Genomic DNA, 27,162 nt, shown 5'->3' with positions numbered 1-27,162 from the left:
CCAGGTTTAAGCGATTAGTGTGCAACAGAGATACACTCTCAAACCCGTCAATGAAACCGACACTGAAATTTATGAAAATTTGTTAAGCGAAGATTAAGACCCTCTTTATAGCAATTTTAATTTTGAAAAATTAAAACTACGTAATGACGTAAAAAGAACTGAGAAATTAGCGGCTTAGGGATTAGAGAGTTATTTCGTATTCCGGACATTTTTCATCCAGACATTTTAATTTTCGACGAGCGCAAAATGGGGCTTATATAATATGACAAAAACTAGAAATTACGAATGTTTTAGGCTAATTGCTTGCGAAATTAGAAATTATGTCTCCGCCTTCGTGGGAACGTGACCATTACCATTTAAATTCGAAAATGTGCATTCACTGAAAAACAATTTATCTTATCCAGATAGAATTTTGTGAATTATTCTAAACAACTTCCTGACGGATGTAATCAACTCAGCATCCTTAAACTATTCTCTATCGACAACATATTATACCAGACACGTTAGAACCTACTTGAATGAGGCCCTATCTCATATTAGCCGAGAGTCTGCGTTAAAACGATTGAAACTAATTGACTTTGTCAAGTTCACAGCAGTTAAGACTGTCTATATGCAAATAAGGGAATAGTTTGGAAGCATTAGCATGCAAAGCACCACAATATCTCGGAAGTCAGATTTGCCTAATTAGCAACGAAGCCGACTTGGAAAATAAAATTCGAGTTGACAAATAGCTGTGAAACGTCTTGTAGGAAATTGGATTGGGAAAGTGATATTTGGTCGTGGAACGGATTTCTGGATTTGCGCCTATCGTCGAAATCTGGTTAAAAACGTTTGAAATCATTGCGAAAACTCTTATAAATATTCAGAGTTAGTCAAGAGGTTCAAGAATGTTGACTATCAATAACGACCAGAAATGGCTCGTAAAAGCAATTTTATTTGGCATTAGATGTGATCAATAAACTTATGACCTTTGCCTGGATGGCTCTAATTTTTTCTTAATAGCATTTTCCTTGATAGACAAGACGAAAATCAACAGATATAACTTTCAATAGTCGCAATACTCGAAGAGTAAAGAATTTTTTTGTTCGATTGCCTAAAGCAAATATTATGGGATATTTTGTAACTCAAAAGTTTCAATATAAAATCTCGTATGTTCATATGGTAAATCTAATTGATCACTGGACCTGATTTCGATCCGCTCTACAAACAAAGCGAAAAACGCCCATAGCAAACATTATTTTATTACCTACTTCCCCCGTAATAAAATCCATTTTTTGACGGCGAAATGCATTCATTTCATACCCAGCCCTTAATTGAAAGCCGGATATCCAGTTAATACAATAAATGTTGCGCATAGGGACGGTATAAGGTATTTTGGATTGTGCAGGCCCAATGGTTACTCTTTTACCACACGAAGATAAGTCACATAGCTCTCCCGAACTAACCATATTCATTAAATTGATTTGAAAAGATACAGAGGAGTACTTGTACTCAAGGGTAGAAGCGACAAAGCGCAACTGATTTCTGGGAAGGAGTATTTTTGATAATTGAGAACTCTCAAGGAAGCAATCTACGTCAATGCCTTTTTGCCACTAAATTGTCATATTCTTCTCCTATAAGAAGATAAATTGTCAGCTGGCCAACGTACTGAAATGAACAATGGAAGATGCGTCTATTGTGGCTTTGGTGCGATCTACTACTTTTAACTCGGTTTTCAATGAAACTTGCGAGAACGCGAAAATAAGACTTTTTGGTGACATACTTAGTATATGTACTTTATATTACACTTTTTATAAAATTTAAAATATACATCAACCACGTAAATAGCCAATAAAAATAATTACAGATATGTTAATAGCCAAAAACATAGAAACAATTTTTGAACCCGAATTAGTTATAATTATATTACAACTATGACTCTACTATAAATATATTTGAAAACAGGCACGTAAATGAATTATTAAACACAGTATTATAAAATATGCCTATCTAAAATTGTCTATATTGCTTTATTTAGTTTTCTCATGTAACTGCACATAAATTACTTGGGCACAACCAAACTCATCATTTATTATATAAATTGTAACAAAAGGTATTTCCATTTAGTTGAGACACATTTATTTCTCTAAATTATTACTTTCCAATTCTCTAAAAACACAGAAAAGGTATGTTAATTCCACGGAAGACAGGAAGGCCTCACACACACTGTAGCGTAATACAGAGGTATCGAATACCGTCTACCACGTCACTTATTGCGCGGAGGAGGAGGAGGGGGCTGCCCCAAGGGAGGCCCCAACGAAGTCTGTCTAAAGGACAGGGAACTCCTGCTTGGAACCGGAGGAGGTTTGTTAGAAACCGGTACTGACATCTGGGATGTCAGAGTCTTAGTGCCGGGAGGGGGCGCTGGCGGAGCCACTCCCGGAGGGAGAGCTGGAGGAGGGTAAGACGGAGGACCTGCTATGGGAGTTACGGGGCTTGGGTCGGAACTAGCAGGAGGTGGTAAGCTAGGTTGAGGGCTTGGAAGGAGTTTTTGGGGCTTCGAAGACTGATGAGGGAAGGTTAACAAATGCAGTGAAGGGTCATCTGCTTTATTTAGAATGGGGGTGGTTTTGGACGGGTTGCCCTGCTGGAGTTTTGGCTGTTGGGATTGTGCATGAGACGGGGGATGAGGAGGCATGCAGAACTTGTCTTTGCCAGTTTTTCCTGCGGCAACGTAGGAGAAGACGCAGAGTACCGAGTAGCAGATTTGATCAGCCTGTGGAATAATAAGAAGATTAACTTCAGGTCTTCAAATGTTATGGCAAAATTCTAATGAGACACATACCCGTTAACGCACCGAGCAATTAAAAAAAAATTAATTCGAAGATTTCCCACTTTAGATTATTATTAATTTTGGTACGATTTGACGCGAGTTACGGTATATAGGTACTACATATGGTGTATATAGATTATCATGATGTAGAGCAGAAACTAAAATGTAGCACAATTAAATTTGCAACTGGAACTGATATCCCAGTAATGTAACTGTGCCTGATGTCTTAGTTATAAAACACCGAATAAATCTGCTCGAAATTTATTTAATAATTATAAAACTCCTTCCCCACATCTTCTTGAATTCCAATTTAATTGCTTGATAGGCGAAAAATAATTCTAAATTGGAATAAATCAATAAATAAAAAATAAAAATTAAGCTTACACATTAGGCCACACTATCATGCTCCACGCGCCATTTTATTTAATTCTTCTGCTAAATGTGCTGCAAATAATCTATGAAAACTACGTAGGAGTTGGGTAGCCTACAACATCAAATTAAAGACATGCAAAATAAATAAATACAAAGATATAGACTTGATGGATTTCAAACAAATTTCCAACCTGATGATTTGAAATTTCAGAATATTTATAACGATTTTTCGTTGATAAAATATTCAAATATGTATTATATTATAACTTAAAATCCATTATTCGACATGACGAAATGTTTGAATCTTATATTTATTTAATTATAGTCAACAGGTCTCATTTAATTGAAAATAAACAAAAAGAAATAAATTTTTAAACATGCAGCTTATTCAAATAAAAATAATTTAGCACATTAAAAATTTACTACACAAACTCACCATTGGGGACTTGAATTTTCTTTGAATCACTTGCCTGGTTTTGGGATCTAAAAAAAGCAAATTTATTTATATGCAAACAAGATGAATGTATTTCACGAGAACGTTCAATTATTTGAAGTACTTACTGAATTCTTCTATAATAAATATGCTCCCTTTCTGAGTATAGCATTTCCTAATATGAGATATCCGAACGAAGAACTGAAAAAATGTATTAGTTAAGTACGATGTAACACTTGACTTCTTTCAGTTATTTTAAAATTTAAAGTTTTTTATAATGCCATTCTGCCGATAATGGGAAGCGACATATTTAAACAAATTTTCAGAACATGATTGATGTTAGCTTTGCGGCTCGCTTTAAGGTACATTTATATAGGATAAGGCAAAATCTTCCAAGAATATGAGAACACATTCTGCATCCAGAACTAGGGAAAAAAAAACTGTAAAATGAAAGTTTGGCGAAATTTGAAAATGTTCCTCAGTACTATGTTTACAGCTCAAGTCCATATCATATTTAGTTGACATTGGCTGTTTGAAAAATCCCAGAAATAACTCAAAATTTCGAGTAATACTTATCCTTAATTTGAATAAAATATCTCATAAATTTTAGGAGCTGGAAAAAAATGTCGAGAAAAATTTCCAATCTCTAGCAGCTAACATTTCATTTATAAAAACGTTTCTTTTTTGGGTGTACACTGTATCAGAATTATCAGATATTTTTTCTATCAATTAATAACGATTTTTAGAAAACTTTTTTTGATTGGTCATCACGCATTTGAGGCACAATGGTCAATTACAAGCAACTTTGTCGTTAAGATACTGAGTGGAAATAGAGTCATGCACTATAATTAATCGCCATCATGCTAAAAGCTCTAGGCAACTTTAGAGATGGTTTGAAAGACCTAGTTTCGGTAACAGAGCGTGTATTTGGTGTTAGTGGTGTTAGTGTGACATTAAATATATTTGGTGACGATATGGTGCAATTAAAATAAACAGTGTTAGTTGCCATGCGAGAATTCCCGCAGAAAGCTGCTACAGTTTGCATCTATGTTGTTTCAACATTGGTAAATTTTGCAATTTAAACTGCTTTGATTTGGAAAAGGTATTTTGTTTAGCGCAGTTTAAACTTGGCGAAGTATTTTTGCACTCTATTAGTGCAACGTAGCGGAAATCTACAGGGAAAGCGGCTAACTAAACAAAAACTATGACTAAAACTAACGACCAATTTTAATAGACCATTTTTAGTATACCTCGAAATCCTGCAAGCAGCAGCGTGTCGACGTGGACAGAGGGACGAGAAAAAATAATAAACAATTAGTATCTTTTTCGACGAAATCGGACCATCTCAAAAGTTCCCATTAAGCTCTTACAAGCTTCCTTGAGGACTAAGGGACTCTCAGAAAAAGCTTCTTAAAGTGGTCCTATGCAGGAAAAACCCATATTTCCTCTAGAAAGCTGTTTTAGTTTGTTGACCACTCATTAAAGAGAAGAAGAGTAAGAAATAGAAAGAGAATAAAAACATCGATAAGCAGTAGTAAAATATATAAAAACCGTTACAATTCATTTAATAAAAAGTGGCACATCGAGCTGCATGCAAGATCAACAAGTAGTCTTTAAACAATTCATCGTGTTACCTTTACAACAACAAAGAATTTATTGAATAGAAGACTTATTTTCGACGAGAAATGGTTTGAGTTTGGAATTTGTAGAGTTTACACAAAAGCAGGTACAGTTTATATGAAGTAAGGGATAAAATTACAGAAGGGAAAAATGCAAACAAATAAGTTTTTCGGCTCCTTTAGTGATTGCAATTAATTATTACAGACAGACAGAAAATTAGATAATTAAGACAGATAATTAAACAAATTAAGGAAGAAATTAGTCTTGGTTTTGAAACGTGAGTTATTATTAGTTATTATTATTATTAGCATTTGTCGTTCTCACATTTTAAAACAAATGATCCCCTTTTTGATCAATTTCCTCAAGCAAGTGCTTCATTTTGTGTCCATTTATGTTCTCTTACTCAATTCCATTATCTATAATTCTCTAATTATCGATTATAGGTGGTGGATCGGCCGCAAAGCAGGTTTATTTTGCAATGTTCCCTTCGGTGACTTTATTACTTACTAATATTCGTTGTACCTGTTACTAGGTAAATGTTAAAAATTCAAACTTAAACCAAAGAATTTATTATATTGCCTTAAAGAAAATCATATAAAACCTACACTAATCAAATCTTAAAATATGTAGATTCTGGTGGAGAAAAAGGATTCTTATGCTATTCTACAAAAACTATGAGAGTAAAGAATTATTTTCATGCCAAGTGATGCCTGTACAAAATTTATTTTGATAGAATTTCTGCTTGGACACAGGCAAATAGAGAACAGCTATAATGTAGAGTGGCGCAGCAAAGAGGAAAGTTTTGAGTGGTCCTTGCACAAAATGATTGCACATCACAGGGCAAAAACAGGTAACAACAATCAATGGTGTCCAAAATTCCAAAAAATTGCTATTAACATTAAAAAATTAATTAATATGGAAGGAATTTTGGAGACCGAAACGCCAAGTTTTTAAGTTCGGTCTCAGGAAAACACCTGGCATATAACAGGCGATCAATAAAAAACCACCTAGTGGGCAATGGACCAGAAAGTTAGGACGTTAATTAAGTCATTTGCCCTTTACTACTAAACATCCATCCATATCAAAGACAATCCAAGATATGCCTCTGACATTCCGATGCCTCTATGGAGCTTTTTTATTGATCACCCTATATAATATATTTTGGCTTTTACTTAAGCAGAGATATAAAATTAAGTACTGCTTCGAGATTTTTACTAACGACATAAGCAACTACAGATGAAAAATTTATCATACCTTGCTGTTTGCGAAAAGGAGGCCCACGCCCTCCATGCAGACCTGCAGTAAACCTCCTTCCCCTGTAGCCATGTCTTGGACAGGAAATTCGCCTCCTAGTTCAGGAACACTTTGAATAGAGCCACTGCGCTCTATTGCTTCTTTTATGCAGTAGTAAACTTGCTTACACTAGAACGAAATTATGTATGGATTTTAGTTGCATTACAAGAAATGGATAATACATTGCATACCCATATTATACCATGATTTCTGAAACCAATTGCATCTACCCCCCTTTCAATGGCGAACGTAGAGGTCTAATTCGCAAATATTTTCAAACCACGAAATAAAATAGAGTAAATTAATTAAAACAAATGTGCAGATAGCAATGTGACGGTAATACAGAAAATAAATTTGCACATAATGTACAATAAATAATGCTTTTTAATATAAAAATTATTTCATGTAGGCGCTAACAGTAAGATCAAGATGTTCGAAAAATTCTTTGGTATTCATAGCTCTCAAAACCGTCAGAGGTAGAGTTGGTTAAGATAAGCAAAAAGGCATAATTTGACCTTCATGTTTTTACCCCATATATATATTTACCCCTAGAGAGGTCTATTAATCTGATCTTCCTTTTTTCGCATGTTCCACCAAGTACTCCTTTCCAACCGAATTTCCCCACTCTCTTTCATTAAAAATTGTTCTGTATTTCAATTGTTTGTTAAACATTTATAGATTCGCTCCAATCACGAGCTTAGTAATTCATCACATATTTACCCTGCATTATTAAGCAACTTTTTCTTTCTTTTTTCTTTGGCTTGGAAATCTCTTGCCCGGCAACTCTTAAATTACCTAAATATGTCTCTTAAGTAAACCATTAACAAGATTTTACATTAGTTAGAACATCTGAAGAAGAGATAACATCACAGACATACACGATCTTTTGATTGACCGAAATCGGGAGTTTTAATGCAAAAGTTTAATCAATTCAAGGTGCCCTAAACTTCAACCTCAGCTAAAACTCACTCAACAACAGCCAACATTGAAAGTAGCTCACCTTTTTAGTATAATATTTATGCACTTGAGTCTGCCCTCCAGTCCTCTTCCACAGGCAAAGTACCTTGTTCTTCGGACTATAAGTCATGTTCACTAATCTCTCAAACCACCATCTCTCAATGATAACCCCATTTACTGATCTGATGACCAAACCATCATCTCTCACCTCCAAGAACCTCAAATCACCATTGCAGTCAATTCCATGGTGCACTGTGAAACTTTGCCTGTGCAAAGAGCGAGATACCAAAGGTTTGAGGTCTATGTCATTCCCATTCTGGAAAATATTTTGCTCTGCAGATTAATCTGGTTTCATGAATAAACACAATTTACCAAATTATGGATTTGATCCAACAACAAGTTTATCTCGTGACTGTAAACTAGCCCTATGTGACTCTTCCCTAGTAGTCTTCGAACTTTACGTTTAATTTCGTCTTTGGTACAGTTGAGCATCACAAGTACCGCAGTCAGGTTGTAAAGAAAAGTAGCCAGAAGTCTATCCTCTTCGTGCTCCAACCTCTTCCTCTCAGTATCACTGAGACCTTTGTACCTTTCCATCATCTCCCTAGCACCCTAAGAGACAAAATTAATCGCTAAATTCGCAGAGAAGCACCTACATTCAAACCTGATCCATTCCAATCATATCTCTCTCCTGAGAAACCGCATCCAAGAAAGCATCTTCCCAGAACTGCATTTGATCCCACAAATTTGACCTCTCCTTGCCCAAAAGGCCTTCAAATAGATATGTCCTAACTGCATCCGGGGATGGGGAAGTAATGGTATTTATTATTTGTCCACCATGGTAGCGGAATCCAGCGCTCAGTGATGATTTGCTTGACCATACACTGGAGGTTCGCTGCTTTAGTAGTTTAGGGAACTGATTATTTTTGCCATAGTTAGATTTGGGTAATTATTGAGTGGTCTCAGAAGTACCTGTAAGGTTTCCACTTCAGTATCAGAGACTGTGGATCTGAAGGAGGCTTGATTGCCCCCTCGATGGAGGTTTCCAGCGGGTCCTGTTGTTATGGATCCTGGCGAAATGGTCCCTCCTGAGCCGTGTAAAGTGCCTTCACCCTATAGAGCAATATTGTAGGTTCGAGTGTAAAAAGTATCAAAAACTTACATCAGAATCAAACGACGTCAGCTTACTGAGCAGCAAATTTTTCTTTTGAGTAATCATGTCTTTGAATATATCAGTCGTAGACTGCTCCTTCTCGGAGTCTAGTTCTTGAATTAATCGCACCTCTGGAGGTTCTGTAAGACCGTTTGTGCTATAATAATATTGATTTACTGTTTATGAATTACCTGCTTGTGACGACTTTCTGCTCTCAGTCTCCCAATCGGAGGACTGAAGAGAATAGCGAGGACTCTGAGGAGATTTCGGGCTCGAGGTCTGCGTATTTTATTGCAAGTTTTAGTATAAATTAGCAGATTTCGGTAAATTTTACCTGAGTGATATCAGACGACAATACTGCATCACCAACATCCTTTGTCCAGTAATGGGTATGAGCAATTTCCTGCATTTGGAACACAGAAGCTGTACCTCCTAAACCATAATTACCATAGGTGACCTCTAATCCATGTTGAATGGCTTGTAATAGCTTTAGCATTCCTTTCCAGACTGGTTTTGGAATGCACTGAAAGCAGATATTTGCAAAACTTTTGTTGGTTCATTTATTCAGTACTTACCACATCATCAATGTGGTCATCCGGGGCTATTTTCTTATCCAAAGTTTTGTTGATTTTGCTTAAAACATAGTTGCGATAGGTCTCCTCTTCCATTAGTTTCTTCAAGCGATTTATCTTCAACCAGCCCACACCTTCCCCTTCAAGAGCATTTGTAACAATCTAGAAAATTTTATTAGTGTAAATATTTTCGACTTAAGTAACTTCTTACATCTTTAAGAAAAGCCTGATTGTCACTATTAGTCGCGCTTTTATCAATGCTCTGCCTCCTTTGCATTTCATCTTGTCTTTTAGGAACATGCTTAATCAGGGGACTTTTCTCAACGATGCCTTTGGGACCTCGTTGAAAAGGACCAAACAAGGTAGATTTAACATCTTTTGGTTTCTGAGAGGGTGGTTGGTCTTGTCTAAAACGAACTAATTTCTCAGGGTGTTAAATGCATTTATAGGAATTACCTGACGTTGTCCTTTTTGCTTCCAAATAGATCTGAAAACATACTGGTGGTACTTGAAGCTATCCCATTCAAATCTGACTGGATGTTAGAGAAGAAGTCGCGACTGGCACCTGCCAGAGCGGAAGGAGCTACCAACGAGGTAGTACTGCTGGTAGACTCACGTCTTGAATCATTTCTGCTGAAAGAATCTCCCTAGAGAGCAATAACAGAGAGTTAAGACATCTTATATGTAGAAAAAATAATTCGGCTTACCCTCAGTAAGCCCTTCATAGTGACTGCCTCTTTGGCACTTTTAGTGAGGTCTCCTAAGGTAGATTTGCCCACGTAAGTGAGATCGTCTATAGTGTTCTTACTCATAGCAGTGGCAGTTTTGCTAGCTTCCAAAGCAGATTTGCTGGCTTCCTGGACACTCTTAGTGGCTTCTTCAGCAGCTTTTTTAGCTTGAGAAGTCAGCTGAGAAGAATGATGATATAATATAGATAAACGTCTTATGACTTTTAGAATAATTTTCAAGTTAAACCCATCATTATGTGTTGAGATGTGAAGTTTGGAAAATTGATAAAAATGTTCTTAGTGGCAACTGGAAAAACTGGATTTATCCAGAAATTGTTCCAATGCTGCACCTCATTGTAAATTGTAGATTACCTATTTATAAATAACGTTGATAATGCACATTTCAGAAATGAATTAGAAGGAATTAGCATTCCACAAATATGCTTCTGCTTTCTATTTGTATAGCAACAATATCTAAATCAATCATTCATTCTACTTCCCAACCAGCAAATTTATTCTATATCTTTATACGATTTTTCATAAGCAACATTTAAGTTTTATTATTGCTTTAGAAAATTATGATATTATACAGTGTGTTATTTGAGGACGTAGTCAAACTTCAAGGAATCATCCATTGAATGATTCTATGATGAAAATTTTATATAAGCATAGGTCTGGTAATGCTCGTTTTCAAGATACCGGATGTCAAACTTTTTTTGACATGTTTACGTATTTAAAAAAAACTCCTTAATAACAACAAGATGGAAACTAATGTGGCACTGAAACTTCATCACAATTTTTAATGGATTACGATGAAATCTTTGGAGCTAGAAATTGTTTATCTCCTTTTGTTAATGGCGTGCTCAGAGATAATGGCGAAAATTGAAGAAAAATCAAACAAGAAAAACGCTTTATTAAAACGACACTTAAACAAATGGTAAGTATTTTTTATAGCAAAAAAACATTTCGCAAGAAGTAACACGAAATTTATAATAGTTGCTGAAAATGTCTTCTTTCAACTTCAATGCAAACAGTAGCTCTTCTTCACATCAATTGCCGAACATGATGAAATATACGTATATCTTATCTGATTGCACTAATCCCGTATTTGTTAAATTAATTTTTCGTCAGTGTTCACCGGAGTTCTATGAACAAAGGACTTTACGTGCCCCCAAAGTAAAAAATCTAACGTAATTAAATCCGGTGGTCTGAGTGGCCACGATTGTGCTTAATGTTAAAAAAAATTAAAAATTGAAAATACTCAGTGACAAATAAATTACAATAATATCCATAAATAATACTGTCAAATTTCAACCGAATCAGCTAAAGTATTATTAAAACTTTCACAAATAAAAGTATTTAAAAAAAATTTTTGATACCCTGCGACTTGAAAACCAAACATTACCGAAACTATGTTTATATAGAATGTTCATGTTAGAATCACCCCTTGAAGTTTGTCCACGCAATGAACTAACACCCTGTATAAAAACTGCTATAGAAGTAAATTGGTTTTCTACATCAAAATGAATGAATCTTAAGATTATCAAATATTTAGTTACTTTAACTCCGCATGAATACTTTCAATAAAATTACCCAATGGACTGCTGAGAGAAATATATGAACAAAGTTTTAGAGCAGTGCTGCAACCTGTAGCAATATTTATATATAACTAGTACACTTGTAGCACAATTATTTTATGAACGGTGTTAAAATGTTACACTTTCTTAGACTGCGAATAAATTACCTCATGCCCTAGGGAATTTCACAAAACTATTTGGAAATATTTTCTTCACTTTCATAAAAATATGCTAGTTGGGATCTTTAACCCCTAATTTAAAAATCTGTATGCATTTGTGCACCTAAAAGCCCAAAAATGAATACAACAAACCTTGTCAAAGGGAGCAAAAATGTGACTCTCTTCTGCTTCCGTCAGCTTTTCTTTTGCTTGAGATTTCAACTAAAAAGAAGAGCATTTGACTTCAATCCAAATTCCTCTACTAATCCTGAACCTTGCTCATTCTCAAATGGATTTCTCACCCCTCAAAATCGTATCAAATACTCACCTTGTCCATCTGAGCAAGAATCCCATCTTGACTGCTCTGCCTCGTCGTTTCTCGAACCAACTCTTTGGCCTCCGAGGCAAATCTTTCAAATAAGGAACCTTGAGAACCTTGTCTGGTTAAGCTGCTAGTACTACTAGCCGAGAGAAGCGGACCGGGACTTCCAGATGAACCTGTACTTGATGTCTTTGAAAAGACATTACCAATACTTGGTTGCTTCTGAAGAGGAGACGGTGTTACTGGTGGTCCCTGGAAAAGCACGTTTTCAATATAAATTATAAATGAAATGGAAAATGGTATCACTTTTCTGCTACTGCGGCGGTTATTGTTAACTCTATCACCCTCTACAGAAGAAGTGTCAGATTTCTGGTTGTTATTGCTGACTACAGTTTTGGGCGTAGTGGTAGAATTGGAGTCAGATTCTTCATTTCCTACGCTCAAAGCATCGTCTTTTTCCACCCTTGTCGTCTGCCTCTCAAGCCTCTCTCTCCTGTTGACTTCAAATTCTGAGTCTCGGTTAAACGACGGAGAGCTTAGATCAGAGTCTGAGCTGGAGGAACTTGAAGACGCAGGCGAATCAGCTCTGGCAATGGGAATTTCCCCGTCAGGATATTTCAACTCATGTGGAGGTTTATAAATGCTGTCCGCATCTACATTAGAAGACATTGTCATACTTTGTGCCGAAGCCTTCCTTTGATCATGATATGACAAGTATCCAGGAGATAAATCTGAAGAGACCATTTCTGATACAAAATCACTGAGTGACGAGTAACTAGAACTGGTACTTTCTCCTTCTTCGGAGTCCGAACCACTCTCATCAGTGGGCTGGTTCTCTTGTGCCTGAATACTTCTTAAGGCACCGTTTAAGGAACTACCATCATCCCATACAACGAACTTAATGGGTTCCAGAGTATGCAGGTACCACTTAGCTTTATCTCCGATTAGTGTGGGATCCAATACCCCAGTGTGGACCCTCTGAAAGGCGACGTTTGTGGGGGTCAGTGACCATTCCGCCAGAAATTCCACTGCTTGCGTGCGAGCAAATTTGTTTAAGAATTGAGAAGCTCTAGGTCTAGATCTCAAAAAGCTGTTAATCTGAAAAGCCACCACTGGCCTTGGATAGAGCCTTAAAGTTCTTGTGTGCTCAGTGAAGTTTGCCAAGAGGTTTTGGGAGTTGAAGAAACGCACCTAAATTGATTTGATCAATGGTGCTGAAGTAGATGATAAAACTTTATTAAGTACCATGGCTACTCTTGTTGCTACATCCACAGAATCAACGTCATTTCCATAGATAAAGGGGTTGAAACTTTGCTGGTTAGTAGGGGAGAATATTCTGGGGGTTTGAGGGGGTACTGGTGATTGGGGAGTTAAAGAGAGGCGTTGGCTTGGTGTTCCTGGAGATGTGCCTTCGGGAGTTTTTGAGGCGGCAGAGCCAACTCTAAGAACAAGCAACTTAGAAATTAGAAACAGACTACAGGATAAACTTACCCGAGAGTATTCGTTGATGACGTAACACTGTTTCTTCTTGAGGGTTGGAGATGTGCACTGTTGTTGCTTGGCGTAGAAAGATTTGACATTGCCTGATAAAATCTGTATTAGTTTGCTGATATTTTCAATGGACGATTACATAAATTCTTTTGTATAACTACAGCAAACACTACGAATTCTACTTGAACAAATGTAATTGAAAAGCTCGATGCAAAAACAGGTCAATTTGTCTAATCTAAGAATTAACGAGGCCCAAGGGGGTTTTAGAGATATTAAATTTTTTAAATTCCGTATTAATATCCTGGATTTCTCTTTTTCTCATTTTTTTTAATGATTTCTCACTACTTCAAAATTTAGTCAAATAATTTAAACCAGAGGCATACCAAATGAGGATTTTGTGTCACTAACTGAATTGCATATAGATGTAAGGCAAAGCACTGACTTTGACAGTAATTATCTCCAGAACGAAATGGGGTACCAAGATGTAACTTTCCTTAATTAAAAAACAAACCCATTTAAAAAATAAAAACTAATTTAAACCACATACCCCTGCTAAGGGTATGTGATTTAAATCAGTGGCGTGTCAAATTGGTTTTTGTCGTTAACTCCAATTGCATTTTACAGTTGTCAACAAATTAATAACCAATCATCAATCAAGCAAATTAATCATCACATAAGCATTGTGAGAAGTCATGTACCGAGAAGGCAACGCAACACCAATTAGTAGTTAAATAAATTGATAAATACGGGTTTAACATTTAAACAATAATTGGCGTGCCAGAGGGGTCCTCAATTTCAGTTTGTTCCATAGTTTCTCACCCAGGACTGTAGTTTTTGCACCTGCTTTCAATTACAAATTCATGTCGAATGTCTCACACAAATAAAGGCGCGTTCTCTGCTACTCAATTATAAAATTTTTCAAGCAACTTCAGATTCTACAAGTACGAAAAAATATTGAAAAATATTTACTCCAGTAGTGCCAACTTGGTCCATAAGCTGCATTGCCTTTCGAAAGCACAAATTTCTCATTAAATAGTGCGCAAACCAATTGGGTATTTTGTTCAGTATCGGATAAGGCCACACAAGAAGAATATTGGCATTTAGATTCATAAATAAAATACAGGGTATTTAAGGACTATGGAGTCGAACTTTTTGGGATTGTTCAGTGTCTCCGCAAATGTTTCTCTAAGACACTACGGCCTTACGATGCTTTAAGAGAGCTACGTGCAAAAATGTTTTTGTCGTGTTTGAGCACCTCTCACTTTAATTTATTTGTACAAAGTAATACTACAATAATTGTTCAAAATGTCGTTCTTGAACTTTATTGCACCGATTTAAAGGAGGTACATAGTTTCTGGGGACTTGGTTGAGTCTTTGGACGACTTCAAACACCGTCCTGATTCATGCGGTCAAGTCTCGCTGTCTTTCTACTAGCGTTTCATAAACCAACGACCTTACAAGTTAAACATAGACAGAGTACAGACTTTATAAAGTCTTCACAGAAAGAAACCTAAAGGTGTTAGATCGGGTGAGCTAGGGGGCCACGAAACCGGACAACCGGTACCGATCAAGTGTTGTCGGAACTGACGATCGAAATGCTGAAGGGTATGAGAGCAGCTTTTGCGTTGCTATTTGTTATTTGATATGCCAGATGCATTTCTACCAGTTCTCGAATATTTTGCGAAGTTTTTAAAATTTGCAAAATTGACCGGTAAACGTGTCAAATTAACAATCAAGAATTTTTGTTATCAGTCTTGGCTAAAATAAAAATTGAGCAAAAAGTACTTAAAAAGTGCATTCAAGTTCAAAAATGATATTTTAAATGATTTCTCTAGTGTTATTTTGTGCAAATAAATTAAAATAAAACGTACTCCATAAAACACATTTTTGCACACAATTGTCTTAAGATATCATAAGGCCGTGGCGCCTTAGGGAAACATTCGCGAACATGGGTTCTTATACTCAGATGTCTTTCATTGCTGCACTGAACAATCCCTAGAAGTGTGATCCCATAACTCTGAAACACCCTGTATATGTGCATAAATACCTGCTTCAGATGATTTTTTAATATTGTTCCTTCAGGTTCGGGCAGCGGCGGAATTTCTGTAGGTGAGTGCAGCTTATTGGAGTCTAAATCTACTAAACAGACATCATCCGGTAATCTGAAAATTTATCGGTTAATTTTCGCATTAGCAAAGCACATTGACGCATACCTAAAATTCTTCTTGTACATTAGAAAACTAACAGGTAGTCCTATCACAAAAGGAGTTGGTGCAAGTAGCAGCTGGAACATACCGGTACAATTTTCCTCGTAACAATTTGACTAATTGAATTAACATACCTGCTCAGCACAGCTCATACACGTAGGTAAAAGGGGAATCACAGGAAACATGTATTCTAAAGGGTATATCATCGTAACAAAAGCCATCACAGACATAGAGAGAGCATTGTAATCCCGTGACTGGAATACAACCTTATTTTCTAATAAAATTATCGTCAGCACTTTCAGACATGTTTCCACCCCTGAACAACAGAAGAAAATTACTAATCAAGTCGATTTAAACTTAGTTCCCTCACCTAAAAGTTCCAATGGGAGATGCAGAGGAAAATCTACTAAGGAGAACCTCGTGTGGCTGGGCAAAGCAAATATTAAAGGTTCGTATACGCTTGGAGACAAAACCTCCACCTCCACTCTAAAATATAAATAATTTTAAACACTTTTCTTGCGATGGGGAAAACCCCTACTTGGTTTTGCCGGGTATGGGCACTGGAGCAGAAAGAAGCTTCAGAATCCAGGTCTCAATTTCCCTAACATCGTGAAGAACTATAGAAGAAGCACCATCACTAGCTTGACCAGTAAGCACACTCCAAACGCTATCCCTGAAAGTATTATTTCTATTTTCGCTTCCATAACATCTTCGAAAATATTCCTCGGGAAATTAATTACGTAAGTTGAAGTTTTTCCAACTCCCAACCCCAATCGATTTCCTGTAATTACCTGAACGTCTGTTTCGATGCCCCCACTCGCCTCGGGTTGGACGACTCATTACAGGCATCAATTAATTTCTTTAAGATAAAAAGACATTCACGAAACATCGTGAAGAAAGGATGATGGGAAAGAATGCAGAGCGACGTCAGCGAATGATTTCGTATTCTCTGAAAGGAAAATTTAATTACCGAGGTATTAGGTAATTTAGATGCGATTTCAATTTAGCGCAGTTTGAAAGTTTAAAGTACCTGCCGTCTTCTGCTGGCTCTCGGTGATGGAGAGTGGCTACCCCCACTCTCAGAATCATTCCCCCCTACAGCCAACCTGGAGGAGGGCAAGTTGTTGGGTCCCGTAGACTCGGAATCTCTTCTACTCAAAGGAAAATCTTTTTCTGAATCACTGGGCCCGATGTTGCTACTCCTATAATCACTGCAATCACCCATCACTAACTACCACCGAAACATAGATTCTTCATATTACCTGGAAAACGCAGAATCCGAGCTTTTCTCCATGCTCTTTCTCCACGAATCTCTTCTCATTCCAGTATTAGGTCTACCTTTATTTAAACCAAATAACCCAGAAGTCTTCTCGACAGACCTATAAAAGTTGACGCACACCCCATATCTGGTCTTTCCAGAATCCTTGTCGGTAAGAGTGAAAACGAAGGAAGACGCCTCCCTCAGAGCAGTTCGCTTAGGTCCAACGGAGGAACACCCTTCAGGTTGGCAGAAATATACCATGTCAAGGGGCATTGGAAAGTCTTTGTGATCCTGGATTGGGTATCGACGTAAAAGTTCTGGTGCCTGGAAATTCTAGTTTTTTACATCTAATTAATTTACAAGTTGCACCCCGAAATTAAAATCAGGGCGTTTCGTGAAACTTCGGTTTTCCCCGGGGAGAGACCGAAGCTCCTAATTCCCTTAAATGTCGACGAAGCTTTTCAGAGTTCATCTTCCAAGAGAAAAACATCTGCAATGTCTCCAACATAAATAACGGCTGATGTTTTCAACCTAAAGTTTATTAAATTTCCTATAAAGTCGTTGAAGTTCCGTGGATTTCTCCCTTAGAGATGTGAGTATTTCCAGGAAAAGTTTTCTTTTCGTTGACTTCACACTTTTGAGGAAATTTCTATTTTACATTTTTCTAATGATTAACTTTCTTTTTCAAATCGATCTCGAGGGCACATAAAAGCTCGGTGAATGTCTGCGGAAAGCTCCGAGTTGGAATCGATATGGATTCCGAAATAAATGGGTCATTGTATAGCAACCAAGAAAAGCCCTATTGGACGAAGATGAGAAAACCATAACTTCTAAATATATTGAAAAGAGCTTTTATGCTTCATCAAACAGTCACTTTATACTGTTTGGTAAGACTATTGATTATAGGCCAATTAGTAAGTTGTGTGCTAATGACCCAGTTTTTCATGTTTTTACCAGTATTCACTACATTTGACAATTTATATCGCCCGAAGAGAATTTGACGTCAAAGCGCGTCGTTGCTCAATGAAAGCTCTCGATTAGTGATATACCTACAAAAATTGCCCGGCTAAATCAGGGGCTTACCATGTGGTAATTTCGCCAGTAGGGCATCAACTCCAATCGCATATCGAGGTCAACAAAAACACAAATTTTAAACATTTATATCGGGACAAAATAGAAGTAACGCCTAATGGCAACTTCATTCGGATTAAGCTATGGGTTAGCGCTATATTTGAAAAAATACCCTGGGGATGTCTGATTTTTAATCAGATAGGTGTTAGTTGGTCAAAATTGTTCGAAAGCAAAAGGAGGAATGGGCAGTCAACCAAAACGTTGAATTTCAGGAATTCATTCAGACATAATAATAACCAGTTTGTTCAATTTTAACCCATGACTTAACGGCATACATGGATAAATCCCTGCAAGTATAAAATTTAATTCAGGCATATCGGCTGGAAGCTTCGCTCGCCTTATATCAGAGGCGTCCCAGATGACGAAATCAAGACACGGACCTTCGTTATAATACGATAGCTGAAGATACTAACTAGTCCCTTCTCTAAATTTCTATAAAAGCGATCCAAACGCAACAACAATAAAACTAATTTTTTCAGGAAATAACTCTTTACCACCCCCTCATCTTTGTATCAAATTTTCCCTGTCTCAAAGCCATGCTACCCATCAACCCCTCAATGTGTAAACTCAGTTTCACCCACACACACATTGAAGCATATTTCTCAGTGGATCTATCCAATAAATCAGATTTAGTTTAGATTCGCATCAAAACTCCAGAAAGGTCCCATCTAATATCACGAAACTTTTCAGGAAAAGCCTTCGACGATCCAAAGATTCGCATCACAAATGCAAATTTCACGAAGCAACTTTTCTGATCGAAAACTTGAATGTTTATGGAAATGATTGAGAGGAAATTACCTTGAGCTTTCGCTGTTATAAACTTAAATGGAAATACATTGAGGGGGCATTGGAAATATCAGAGGGCAAATACCCATATTGGGAAGATCTGACCTTTTAGGGTCCATGCCGTCTATCTGTAGAGGCAATATTGGTTATAGAGGACTCAAAGTTTAGTCATATTTCCTAGTCGGAACCGCATTAATTCCAGGTTTTGCTAAAATTAAATAGATTGTTGTTTCATAGTTGCTGAGTAACGCACTAAAATTAAGATAGTTCTAAAGAGTGAATTAAATTACCCTTCCACGTGGAAATTATTGATTCTTTTTAGGGTTCTAGATGAATGAAACGAGGTCAAAGCATATTCATAATAGAAGAATTTTTCTATACACGGAGTCCGGAAATAATGTTGAACTATTTTGGGAGGAGCTTCTAGAGATTAAAATACTAAAGAAAGTTCCTTTAAATATACCCAGAAAAGCGCTCCTTGAAAGGGCTAGAACCCCGAAGAGAGGGAAATATGAGAGTGGTTTTTCTCAATATTTTTGAAACGGTTTGCGCTAAAATTATGATATTTGGTATAGTTTAATAAGCTAAAATGAGAAAAGGTTTTTTTGTTAATAATTGCAGAGTTTAGTAAGAGGCCTCACATACCAATCGTGTAACGGTTCATAAATAGAAACCAATTTTTCTGAAAAACAGCCTATTCTAAGGAGATAAAATAAGAGGGCTTTGTTACCTAAAAATATCTCCTGTTCAGCAATTCGATTTCAAGAATCAAGAAATGTCACAAACAAAAAATTTGGGCAATTTCTACGTAGGAGATTCCCTACATGTGACGCCCCTGACCAAAAACCTGCAGTTATTAAATCAGTTTTCCCATTCCCAGTTATTAAAATATACCGAATTTTATAAATTTAGCGCAAATCGTTTCGAGAATATTGCGAAAATAACCTTCAGATTTCCCTCTTTAAGAACCAATTGTTAGGTTATATTTATGAGAACTTGTTTTACCAGTTTATTCTCTAAAATCGCCTTCGACAATATTTCAACGTTACTTCTGGACACCCTGTGTCTTTACTTTTTACTTACCTGAATATGAGGACTTGCGCTTTGTTTCACTGAGGAAGGGGTATGTCGCGCACCCACTATGGTAAGATAGTCGATGAGCCGAGGGCACAAAAACTGCCTTTCTGCATCCACAGACATGGTTTGCACGTGTTTGGTCAATTGGGTCAACTAATCAAAATCAGGGCTGTTAAATATATTCTCATGAGTTGTGGCATTCTTTTTTGATATCCTGCAACAAAGAACGCACTCAAATAGACCCCTATCGTCGCCCCAGCACTCGTTGTCCTATTAAAATGTCCATGAAATTAATATTTAATCAGTGTTCAAAGTGGTTTGGACAGAAATTGAGTTTGGACAATAAGAGCTATTGAATGTGAGCTCATACAATGGTGCCAAAAGCCTGGATTGGACTGATAGAACATTACCTGAAAAGAACATTAACAAACTGTGAAAACACTTCATTCTATACCAAAGGTGTTATTCGCGTTCCAATGCAAAACACATAATTTTCTAGGCAAATTAAGTAAAATTGTAGCCACATAACTGGCATGCATGAGTTGTTACAGCTTTACTTTATGTGGGTGTTTATCATTTTACGTGATAAGAATTATTCATGTCCCAATGGGGTATCTCGCTGAATATTCGCTGTTTAAACGCATAAAGAACCGCATGAAAATCTGCCTGGCTCCTCAACCTCATCCCTGTATCTGCATCATAATTATCAGGTTTTGAGGTCAGCGGAACTGTTGTGACCTGATTTAAAATAAAGGCTTATACCAATGTTATCTAAACGACTAGACTCGACCTACTTGCTTAACCATTTTAACGAAAATTGCTAACTGAAGTCCGACAGAGCCTCAGCTAATTGAGAGCAATATGGAAGAAAGATGAGCGGGATAGACGCGATCATTTCTATACACTCATTTTCGACAAGGTGTCCCAGAGGAAAACGTTCATTCCGAAATACCTTTTATGTTGTGTGTTAAGAAAAACGCTAAAACATGTCTACTTTCATACGTTGTTGCACCATTTTTCCTTCCTGGAAACTTATGTGGAAAAAACTATCTACAACCTCTACGAAAGGCCAGATCTCCCAACATAACTGAGATACTTGAACAAGATCTCAGCCCCTTGGAAAAAGAATTCGTTTTTCAATAAGATGGAGCGTTACCGCACTCCACTGCTGCTGTACGAGAATTTTTAGATTAAGGATTTCCTAGAAGACGTATTGGTAGAAAAGGTCCTGCGGCGTGGCCCCTAAGATCTCCTGACCTTAGTCCCCTGGATTATTTCTTATGGGAACGTTTGAAGAGCAAAATCTATCACCGACAATCTGATTCCCATTCCATTCAATCGTCGAAGAGTACACGTCAATAACACTAAAAATGTTAGATAATGTGCGACGAGATTTTGAGGATCGGCTGTACATGTGCTTGGAAGTCAGCGAAGGCCACTTTCGATATTTTTTAAATTCAAATAAATCAAAAATAAAAGCTTGACCAGGTAGAGCATAAAATTGCATTTCAAGCGAGGTATGACACAAACCCTGTTCTAATTTGAACATTTCAAAGGGTTGGTTTCCAGGGGTAGAGGAATGATATGATTTAAAAACAACTTTTTAATAAAATCATGTTTCCATCCCTATCAAAATTGACATGTTTTAGTGTTTTTTTTTTAAATCAAACAATAGAAAAGATATTCGGGGTGAACACTTTTCCCCCGGTCACCCTGTATATGATAGAAGTTCAACCTTTGAGAAAATGGAGACTAAAACCCAATAAAAGTTCTGAAATGTTTCCAGAAAATAATAATTTTCCCTCCCACGTCAGCCCTTTGGAGGACGCAAAGTGGGAATAATAATTACATATCCCGTCCATGTTGATGAGAAAAAAGGGTTGATTGGAAAATGTTCCCTGAAGAGTATTAGAGCGATGAATATCGAGTAATGATGATGATTAATTGAAGCAAAATCTAGAAATTTGAACAAAATGTATACATTTAAATATATATTTTTTAATTCCTCCAATTTAGTGCTACTTCCACGTGAAAAAGCTGCATAAAGCTATGCGGAATGAACGCGGCGTTAACCTTGAGCAGCTTATTTCTTAATATTCCCTTCCACCTCGTATAACATCTCAGATAACGAGACGTATACGAAGCAAAAGGAAAGATGCAAATTAAATTCTTAGCCTGACATCTTGGAAAATCATCGTCAAGGAAATAGGTCATGGGCGTCAATCCTGCAACCAACCAATAATTTTTTTTTCATCAAAAGAACAATTACAAGAAAATTAGAACCCTCCTTCAACATCCAAATCGAATTACTTCCATTTCAGAGCAATTTTAAATGGAGTTTACAAGGCCTGCAAAGTTGCGTTTGCTTCATAGAATTAGGTCTGCAGAAACCAATATGACCTCCCTGACCCACATCTTCGTATCTCTAGGCCAGTGCGGGGGATTTAATTACTTTTATGGGAACATCTTTAGACTTAGTAAAGGTTAAATTTGTCAACAACCGACCTCCATCCTCTATGTTTAGCTGAAGACCTTTGCAGAGGCGGCATAGTAATGGGGTATTATTCAGCGTCCTTATTTACATTTTATTCGTTAAAAAAATGTTGTTTTAGAGGAAAGTTGTCACTGAAACGGCGCTCAACTTGCTTGATCTGATCACGGAGATCACCAAAAGCATGAAGATCTTAAGACTAAGATCGATGATCGAACAGATGTTCTTGCATTGCTAAACAAAAGCGCATCCCTTTCGATCAATCAGACAAGAGTTAGATTTGGGAAGGGTGTTGTTGGTGTGAAAAGTGAATATGAACATAATGGGTTAGCAACAGCTTCTTTACCGAGATGCCTCTCCCGCATAATACTGTAATTAAAGACAGCAATTTGTGAAATCTAGCCCTGGAGGTCATTGAGAATAGTTAAGTGATAGTGTCTCAAAAATAGACAGAGAACTTTGAAATCTGGATCTCGTTAGTAAAGTGATTGTAGAATTATGGTACCGCAAGATTTTCTTTACGAGTGACATTCTGAGATATTGGAAAGTAATTAAGCAATATCTTGTATAAAATATCCATTTCATCCCATGGAAATCAGAGACGTAAACCGGTTTATCACCCACATAAATAGCACCTCTTTCTGGATTATATGCAAAGGAATTGTCGTAATTTAAGCTTTCTGGAAAATTGAGACATCTTGAGAAAACTAATTAGTATAGCTGCAGATTAGTGAAGGAATGATTTTTCCAGTATTTGCTACTACCACGTTCGAAACGGAACTTCCATTAACCTTTACGTAAATAGGTTTCACCACAGGCATAGTGTTCTACAGGATGTCCGAGTTTGTTGTAGCACGATTTTAACCACATATTCTCCGCATAAAAATAATATTAGCTTGTTATATAAAATATATTCGAGGAATACTTTATTAAGGAAATACAGGGTGTTGAAGTTTTATTTTTTTGCAATTTATTTCTTATAACTCACCACGTTTTTGTGACATTTAGCTTAAATTTCAAGTATAAGTTACCCTCTTAAGATCTACATGATTGAATAATATTAGATGATTGTGCAAATCTAGAGGGTGATATCTTTGGGGTTATAACCCATTTTATCACCCAATGTTTTTTTTATGATGCACAGCATAGTATTTAATTTTAGAAATTTAAATTGACTGTTCAATTTAGAAACTTATGCTGTATGAACATTTCAGTATCTGTTACCGTTTTTCAGTTATTTGCAAGAATGGTGGAGTACTGCATGTTAGCCTTTCCATCATTCATCGAGCAGTAATTTTAAAAGCAGAATTTCTTATTCTCCTTATAAGTGGTTATTGAGAGTTTTTGAAAGTAGAGCATACATTTTCCTTCGTAAACTCCCGAGCATAAAAATAGAGAGGTGTTAAATCGGGCGATCGAGAAGCCCGAGCAATTAGTCCCTCACGACCTACTCATCTCTGTCGATAGTGTGCATTTAGCCAGTTTCTCACCATCATGGAATAACGTGAAGGACGTTGGTATAATTAAGCTATTAACTTATACTCAAAATTTAAGCTAAAATATCTGAAAAAATTTGGGAGTTATAAAAGATAAATTGAAAAAAATATAAAACTTCAACACCCTGTGTTTTCTTAACAAAGCATTTCTCTAATATACTTTATATAGTAAAATAATATTATTTATCTACGTATAATACGTGGCTAAAGTCCTGCTACAAAAAAAAACCGGACATTCTGTACAGAGTGTACTGTGTAGCAAATCAGAGATTTTGGATACCTTGTTTCCTGGGTAGCCTTTCAGGTCATAGCGTAGCGTCCCAAAATCTTTAGAAAACTGGAATACACCAGGAAATATAATTCAGTACAAATTCAGTTTCCTATTTTCAAAAACTAATTAAATTGATCAGGGAACAATTTGCAAATCAAGGATCTCACAGATCAGGGATGACTCATCATAATTCGAAATCGGGAATGGTTCGCTTCGGAATCCAACTTAATCAATTTCCACATAAAATCTGAAAATGTGGAAATTGTCTGGAATGTCGCACATATCTTCCTTGAAAAGGAACTATGTCAAAATCCCATTCTCATTTCTTATAATATATTTGGTGATTAAATTAACTTTTCATACACATGAAATTTAAAGGGAAATTAACTGTAAATATGGGGTGACACGTAACAAATGTTTGATTTTAGAAATTTTTCAATCTCTGGAAATCCATTTTAAAAACCGCACTACGAAGAGTATTAACAATTCTTGCCGAGGGGAGTTTAATGAAGATTTGTTGTAAGATTGCTCGAAATCTTGAAGATACCCAGATTTTGGACCTTTTTGAAAAGTAAAATGATCCAGGAGCTAAGAATTTTTGGGTGCTCTGAAGTTCTTAATAAGAATTTCATATATATACATAAATAAAGACGGCTTAATAATTACAATAAAAGAATCTGCCACTGTCAATTATCCAAAAAAGGAAACTCGAAGATGTTTCAGAAGTAGTTACATCTGGAGAATAGATTTCGCATTCAAATCTTTCCTAAACTTCGATAACTGAAGGAGCTCAAAGGACATTAAATTGAGTTGTGCCTTGAACGAACAGCTGCCAAAGTCTACAAAGCATAAGTTTCGATAAATCAAAGGAGCAATTAAGTTCAATGAAGCCAATAAAACTAATCAGTTCAACGCGACCGTAGAAAATGCCTCAAGGTAATTAAAAACCATTGAACAATCTGGTAATTGAGAATCCTTTTTGTTAGGCGTAATTACAACGTTTTCCTGGATTGAATGTTCTATTGCCGCATGATACAATTCCACACAAAGTATCTTTCCTATTCGTCTAAAACATGTAATAATCATCGAATCAATATATTCGGAACCTATCCCGCACCCTCATCAATTACACGTCTAGTCTAGTGCGGTCGTAGATCGACCAGCCAAAACTACATAATTTTGGGACAAATTCAGGTCATGTTTCAAGACATCATTCCAAAAGTTTTAGAAGGTTCCAATTTAGAAAACATTTTAGTTTTGTTTGCGTAAAAACCACAATACTTACCTTGAAGGGCAGTCATTTCAGGCACATTTTATCACGGCGCACCCGTTAGCAGTGGAAACTCATGGAAAACTCTGACCCGAGGCGTAATAGAAATCATCTATAAAGCTTTCCCTTCATATCCAGCGCAGACGCAATTTCTCGATAGATATCGGTCTGGAAATCTGCTCTATCCAGGCATGCGTCAAACCAGGCAAAGATTTTTAGGCGGAACGTCATAATTTAAGGGCAACGTGTTGAAGTGACATAATGTGCCTTAAGAGCTTAATTTTTCAATCCACTGCTTCACATTGGAATAGTACTATGATGTATCAATAGATGCAACAGCTCAAATAGAATATGGACATTTCCTAAAAATACGCAACACATGTGTCGCTTTATTACTCAAATAAATTGGTTTTGGACAGTATAAAGGACATCGAAGTTCTGTTCAAATAATTACTGGCATTGGTGAGTTGTCAACTTAAATTCTTCTATACTGTTTCAGTATCAGCCGCGTATAATGCAGAATAACACCAGCAGTACCCTACCTGACGTATAGATGGCGATTTTTTATTAAATACTACAAGGACCTAACCTTAAAAAGCTTATGTTTAACGTTTGAGGATACTACATTGATTTGTGTTTGTTTTAGGGCCGTTTTTAGTGAACGCTTTTTGGGGTTTTATGAGCACCGAATAAATTGATCATCGATACGTGATTCAATATTTTTGTTTAAAAGGTCTTAGTACATACAACATCAAAGCGAAATTAGATTCTACTCTGGGGCAGTCTGGTGCCTTCGTTAACAGCCGTCAAATATTCGGTGGCAGAGATCAAATGCGGTTGTACCAGCTGCCAAGACAGACTTCACAGTGGTCGACCCGATAACGCTCCAGATTTAACCAATTTAGAAATTATAGGTAATATTCGCCAAACTGCACTGGAGGATAGGAATTAAAAAAAAACTGTACATCGCATTTTGGCCAAAAAATTGCATGTGAGAAATTAGTGTTCAAGATGAGCACCGCGATTACTCAAAATTGAACAAGAACAGCGCTGTGATGATATTTCAAGGGAATGTTTAGCAAATTGTCGCAAAAACAAAGCTGAATGTTTGCATCGATTCATAACTATGGATGAAAGATGGGTCCATCAATTCATACTTGAGACGAAGGAGCAGCCAAAACCAAGGGGTTAAAGGAGAGAATCGACACCAAAGAAGGGGAAAACTGTTCCATCTGCAGCAAAGGCCATGGCATCAGTTTTTTCGGATATTTTTTTTTACTATCTCCCTAAAGGAAAAACACTAAACGGAGAATATTATACAAATTTATTGCAGCGTGTGGTCGAAAAAATTAGGAAAAAGCAGCCGTTTTGGCGGAAAAGAAAGTCTATTTTCATCACCAGCCCACACTACCGTCATCGCAATGGCTAAAATTACCCAACTTGGTTTTAATTTTTATTTCTCAGTCACCCAATTCGCCAGATTTGGCCCCCTCAGATTATTTCCAATTTCTAAATTTGAAAAAATGGCCAGGTAGAAAGAGAGTTGTTAATAACGAAGAGATGAAGCCCATAGTTGATGACTATTTTGAAACATTGAAAGCTTCTGACTATTATAAAGAAGGTATAGAAGTCATAGGTCATCACTGCGAAAAGTATGTCAATCTTAAAAGAGATTATGTTAAGA

General features: G+C 36.6%; 1 protein-coding gene across 8 annotated transcripts; it reads right to left on the bottom strand.

Moving 5' to 3' along the window:
- Positions 1 to 1,774: 1,774 nt before the first annotated feature.
- Rab3-GEF (Rab3 GDP-GTP exchange factor) lies at positions 1,775 to 26,411 on the bottom strand. Of its 8 annotated transcripts, XM_066294885.1 has the most exons (33): positions 25,494 to 26,411; positions 19,957 to 20,164; positions 16,958 to 17,280; positions 16,726 to 16,906; positions 16,487 to 16,644; positions 16,234 to 16,368; positions 16,066 to 16,181; positions 15,830 to 16,011; positions 15,702 to 15,772; positions 15,536 to 15,650; positions 14,458 to 14,493; positions 13,489 to 13,580; positions 13,243 to 13,438; positions 12,304 to 13,188; positions 12,004 to 12,249; positions 11,829 to 11,897; positions 9,920 to 10,120; positions 9,669 to 9,859; positions 9,424 to 9,619; positions 9,216 to 9,374; positions 8,975 to 9,163; positions 8,832 to 8,919; positions 8,650 to 8,780; positions 8,460 to 8,600; positions 8,152 to 8,403; positions 7,860 to 8,099; positions 7,531 to 7,803; positions 6,492 to 6,659; positions 4,868 to 4,876; positions 3,746 to 3,818; positions 3,621 to 3,667; positions 3,197 to 3,296; positions 2,712 to 2,755 (listed from the first exon to the last, which is right to left on the bottom strand). In XM_066294885.1, exons 2-32 carry the CDS (start codon positions 20,071 to 20,073, stop codon positions 3,213 to 3,215), a joined length of 5,364 nt encoding a protein of 1,787 aa, XP_066150982.1. In that variant the 5' UTR covers positions 20,074 to 20,164; positions 25,494 to 26,411; the 3' UTR covers positions 2,712 to 2,755; positions 3,197 to 3,212. The 8 variants fall into 8 exon arrangements, with proteins under 8 accessions (XP_066150977.1, XP_066150979.1, XP_066150981.1 ...); XM_066294880.1 differs by lacking the exon at positions 3,197 to 3,296 and having other exon boundaries at positions 1,775 to 2,755; positions 25,494 to 26,406; XM_066294887.1 differs by lacking the exon at positions 11,829 to 11,897.
- Positions 26,412 to 27,162: the final 751 nt, after the last annotated feature.

This window comes from Euwallacea fornicatus, chromosome 21 (assembly GCF_040115645.1).
Source record: "Euwallacea fornicatus isolate EFF26 chromosome 21, ASM4011564v1, whole genome shotgun sequence".
Lineage (NCBI taxonomy): Eukaryota > Metazoa > Arthropoda > Insecta > Coleoptera > Curculionidae > Euwallacea > Euwallacea fornicatus.
Note: the sequence above shows the minus strand (reverse complement) of the source record. Positions and strands in the feature narration are given on the sequence as shown.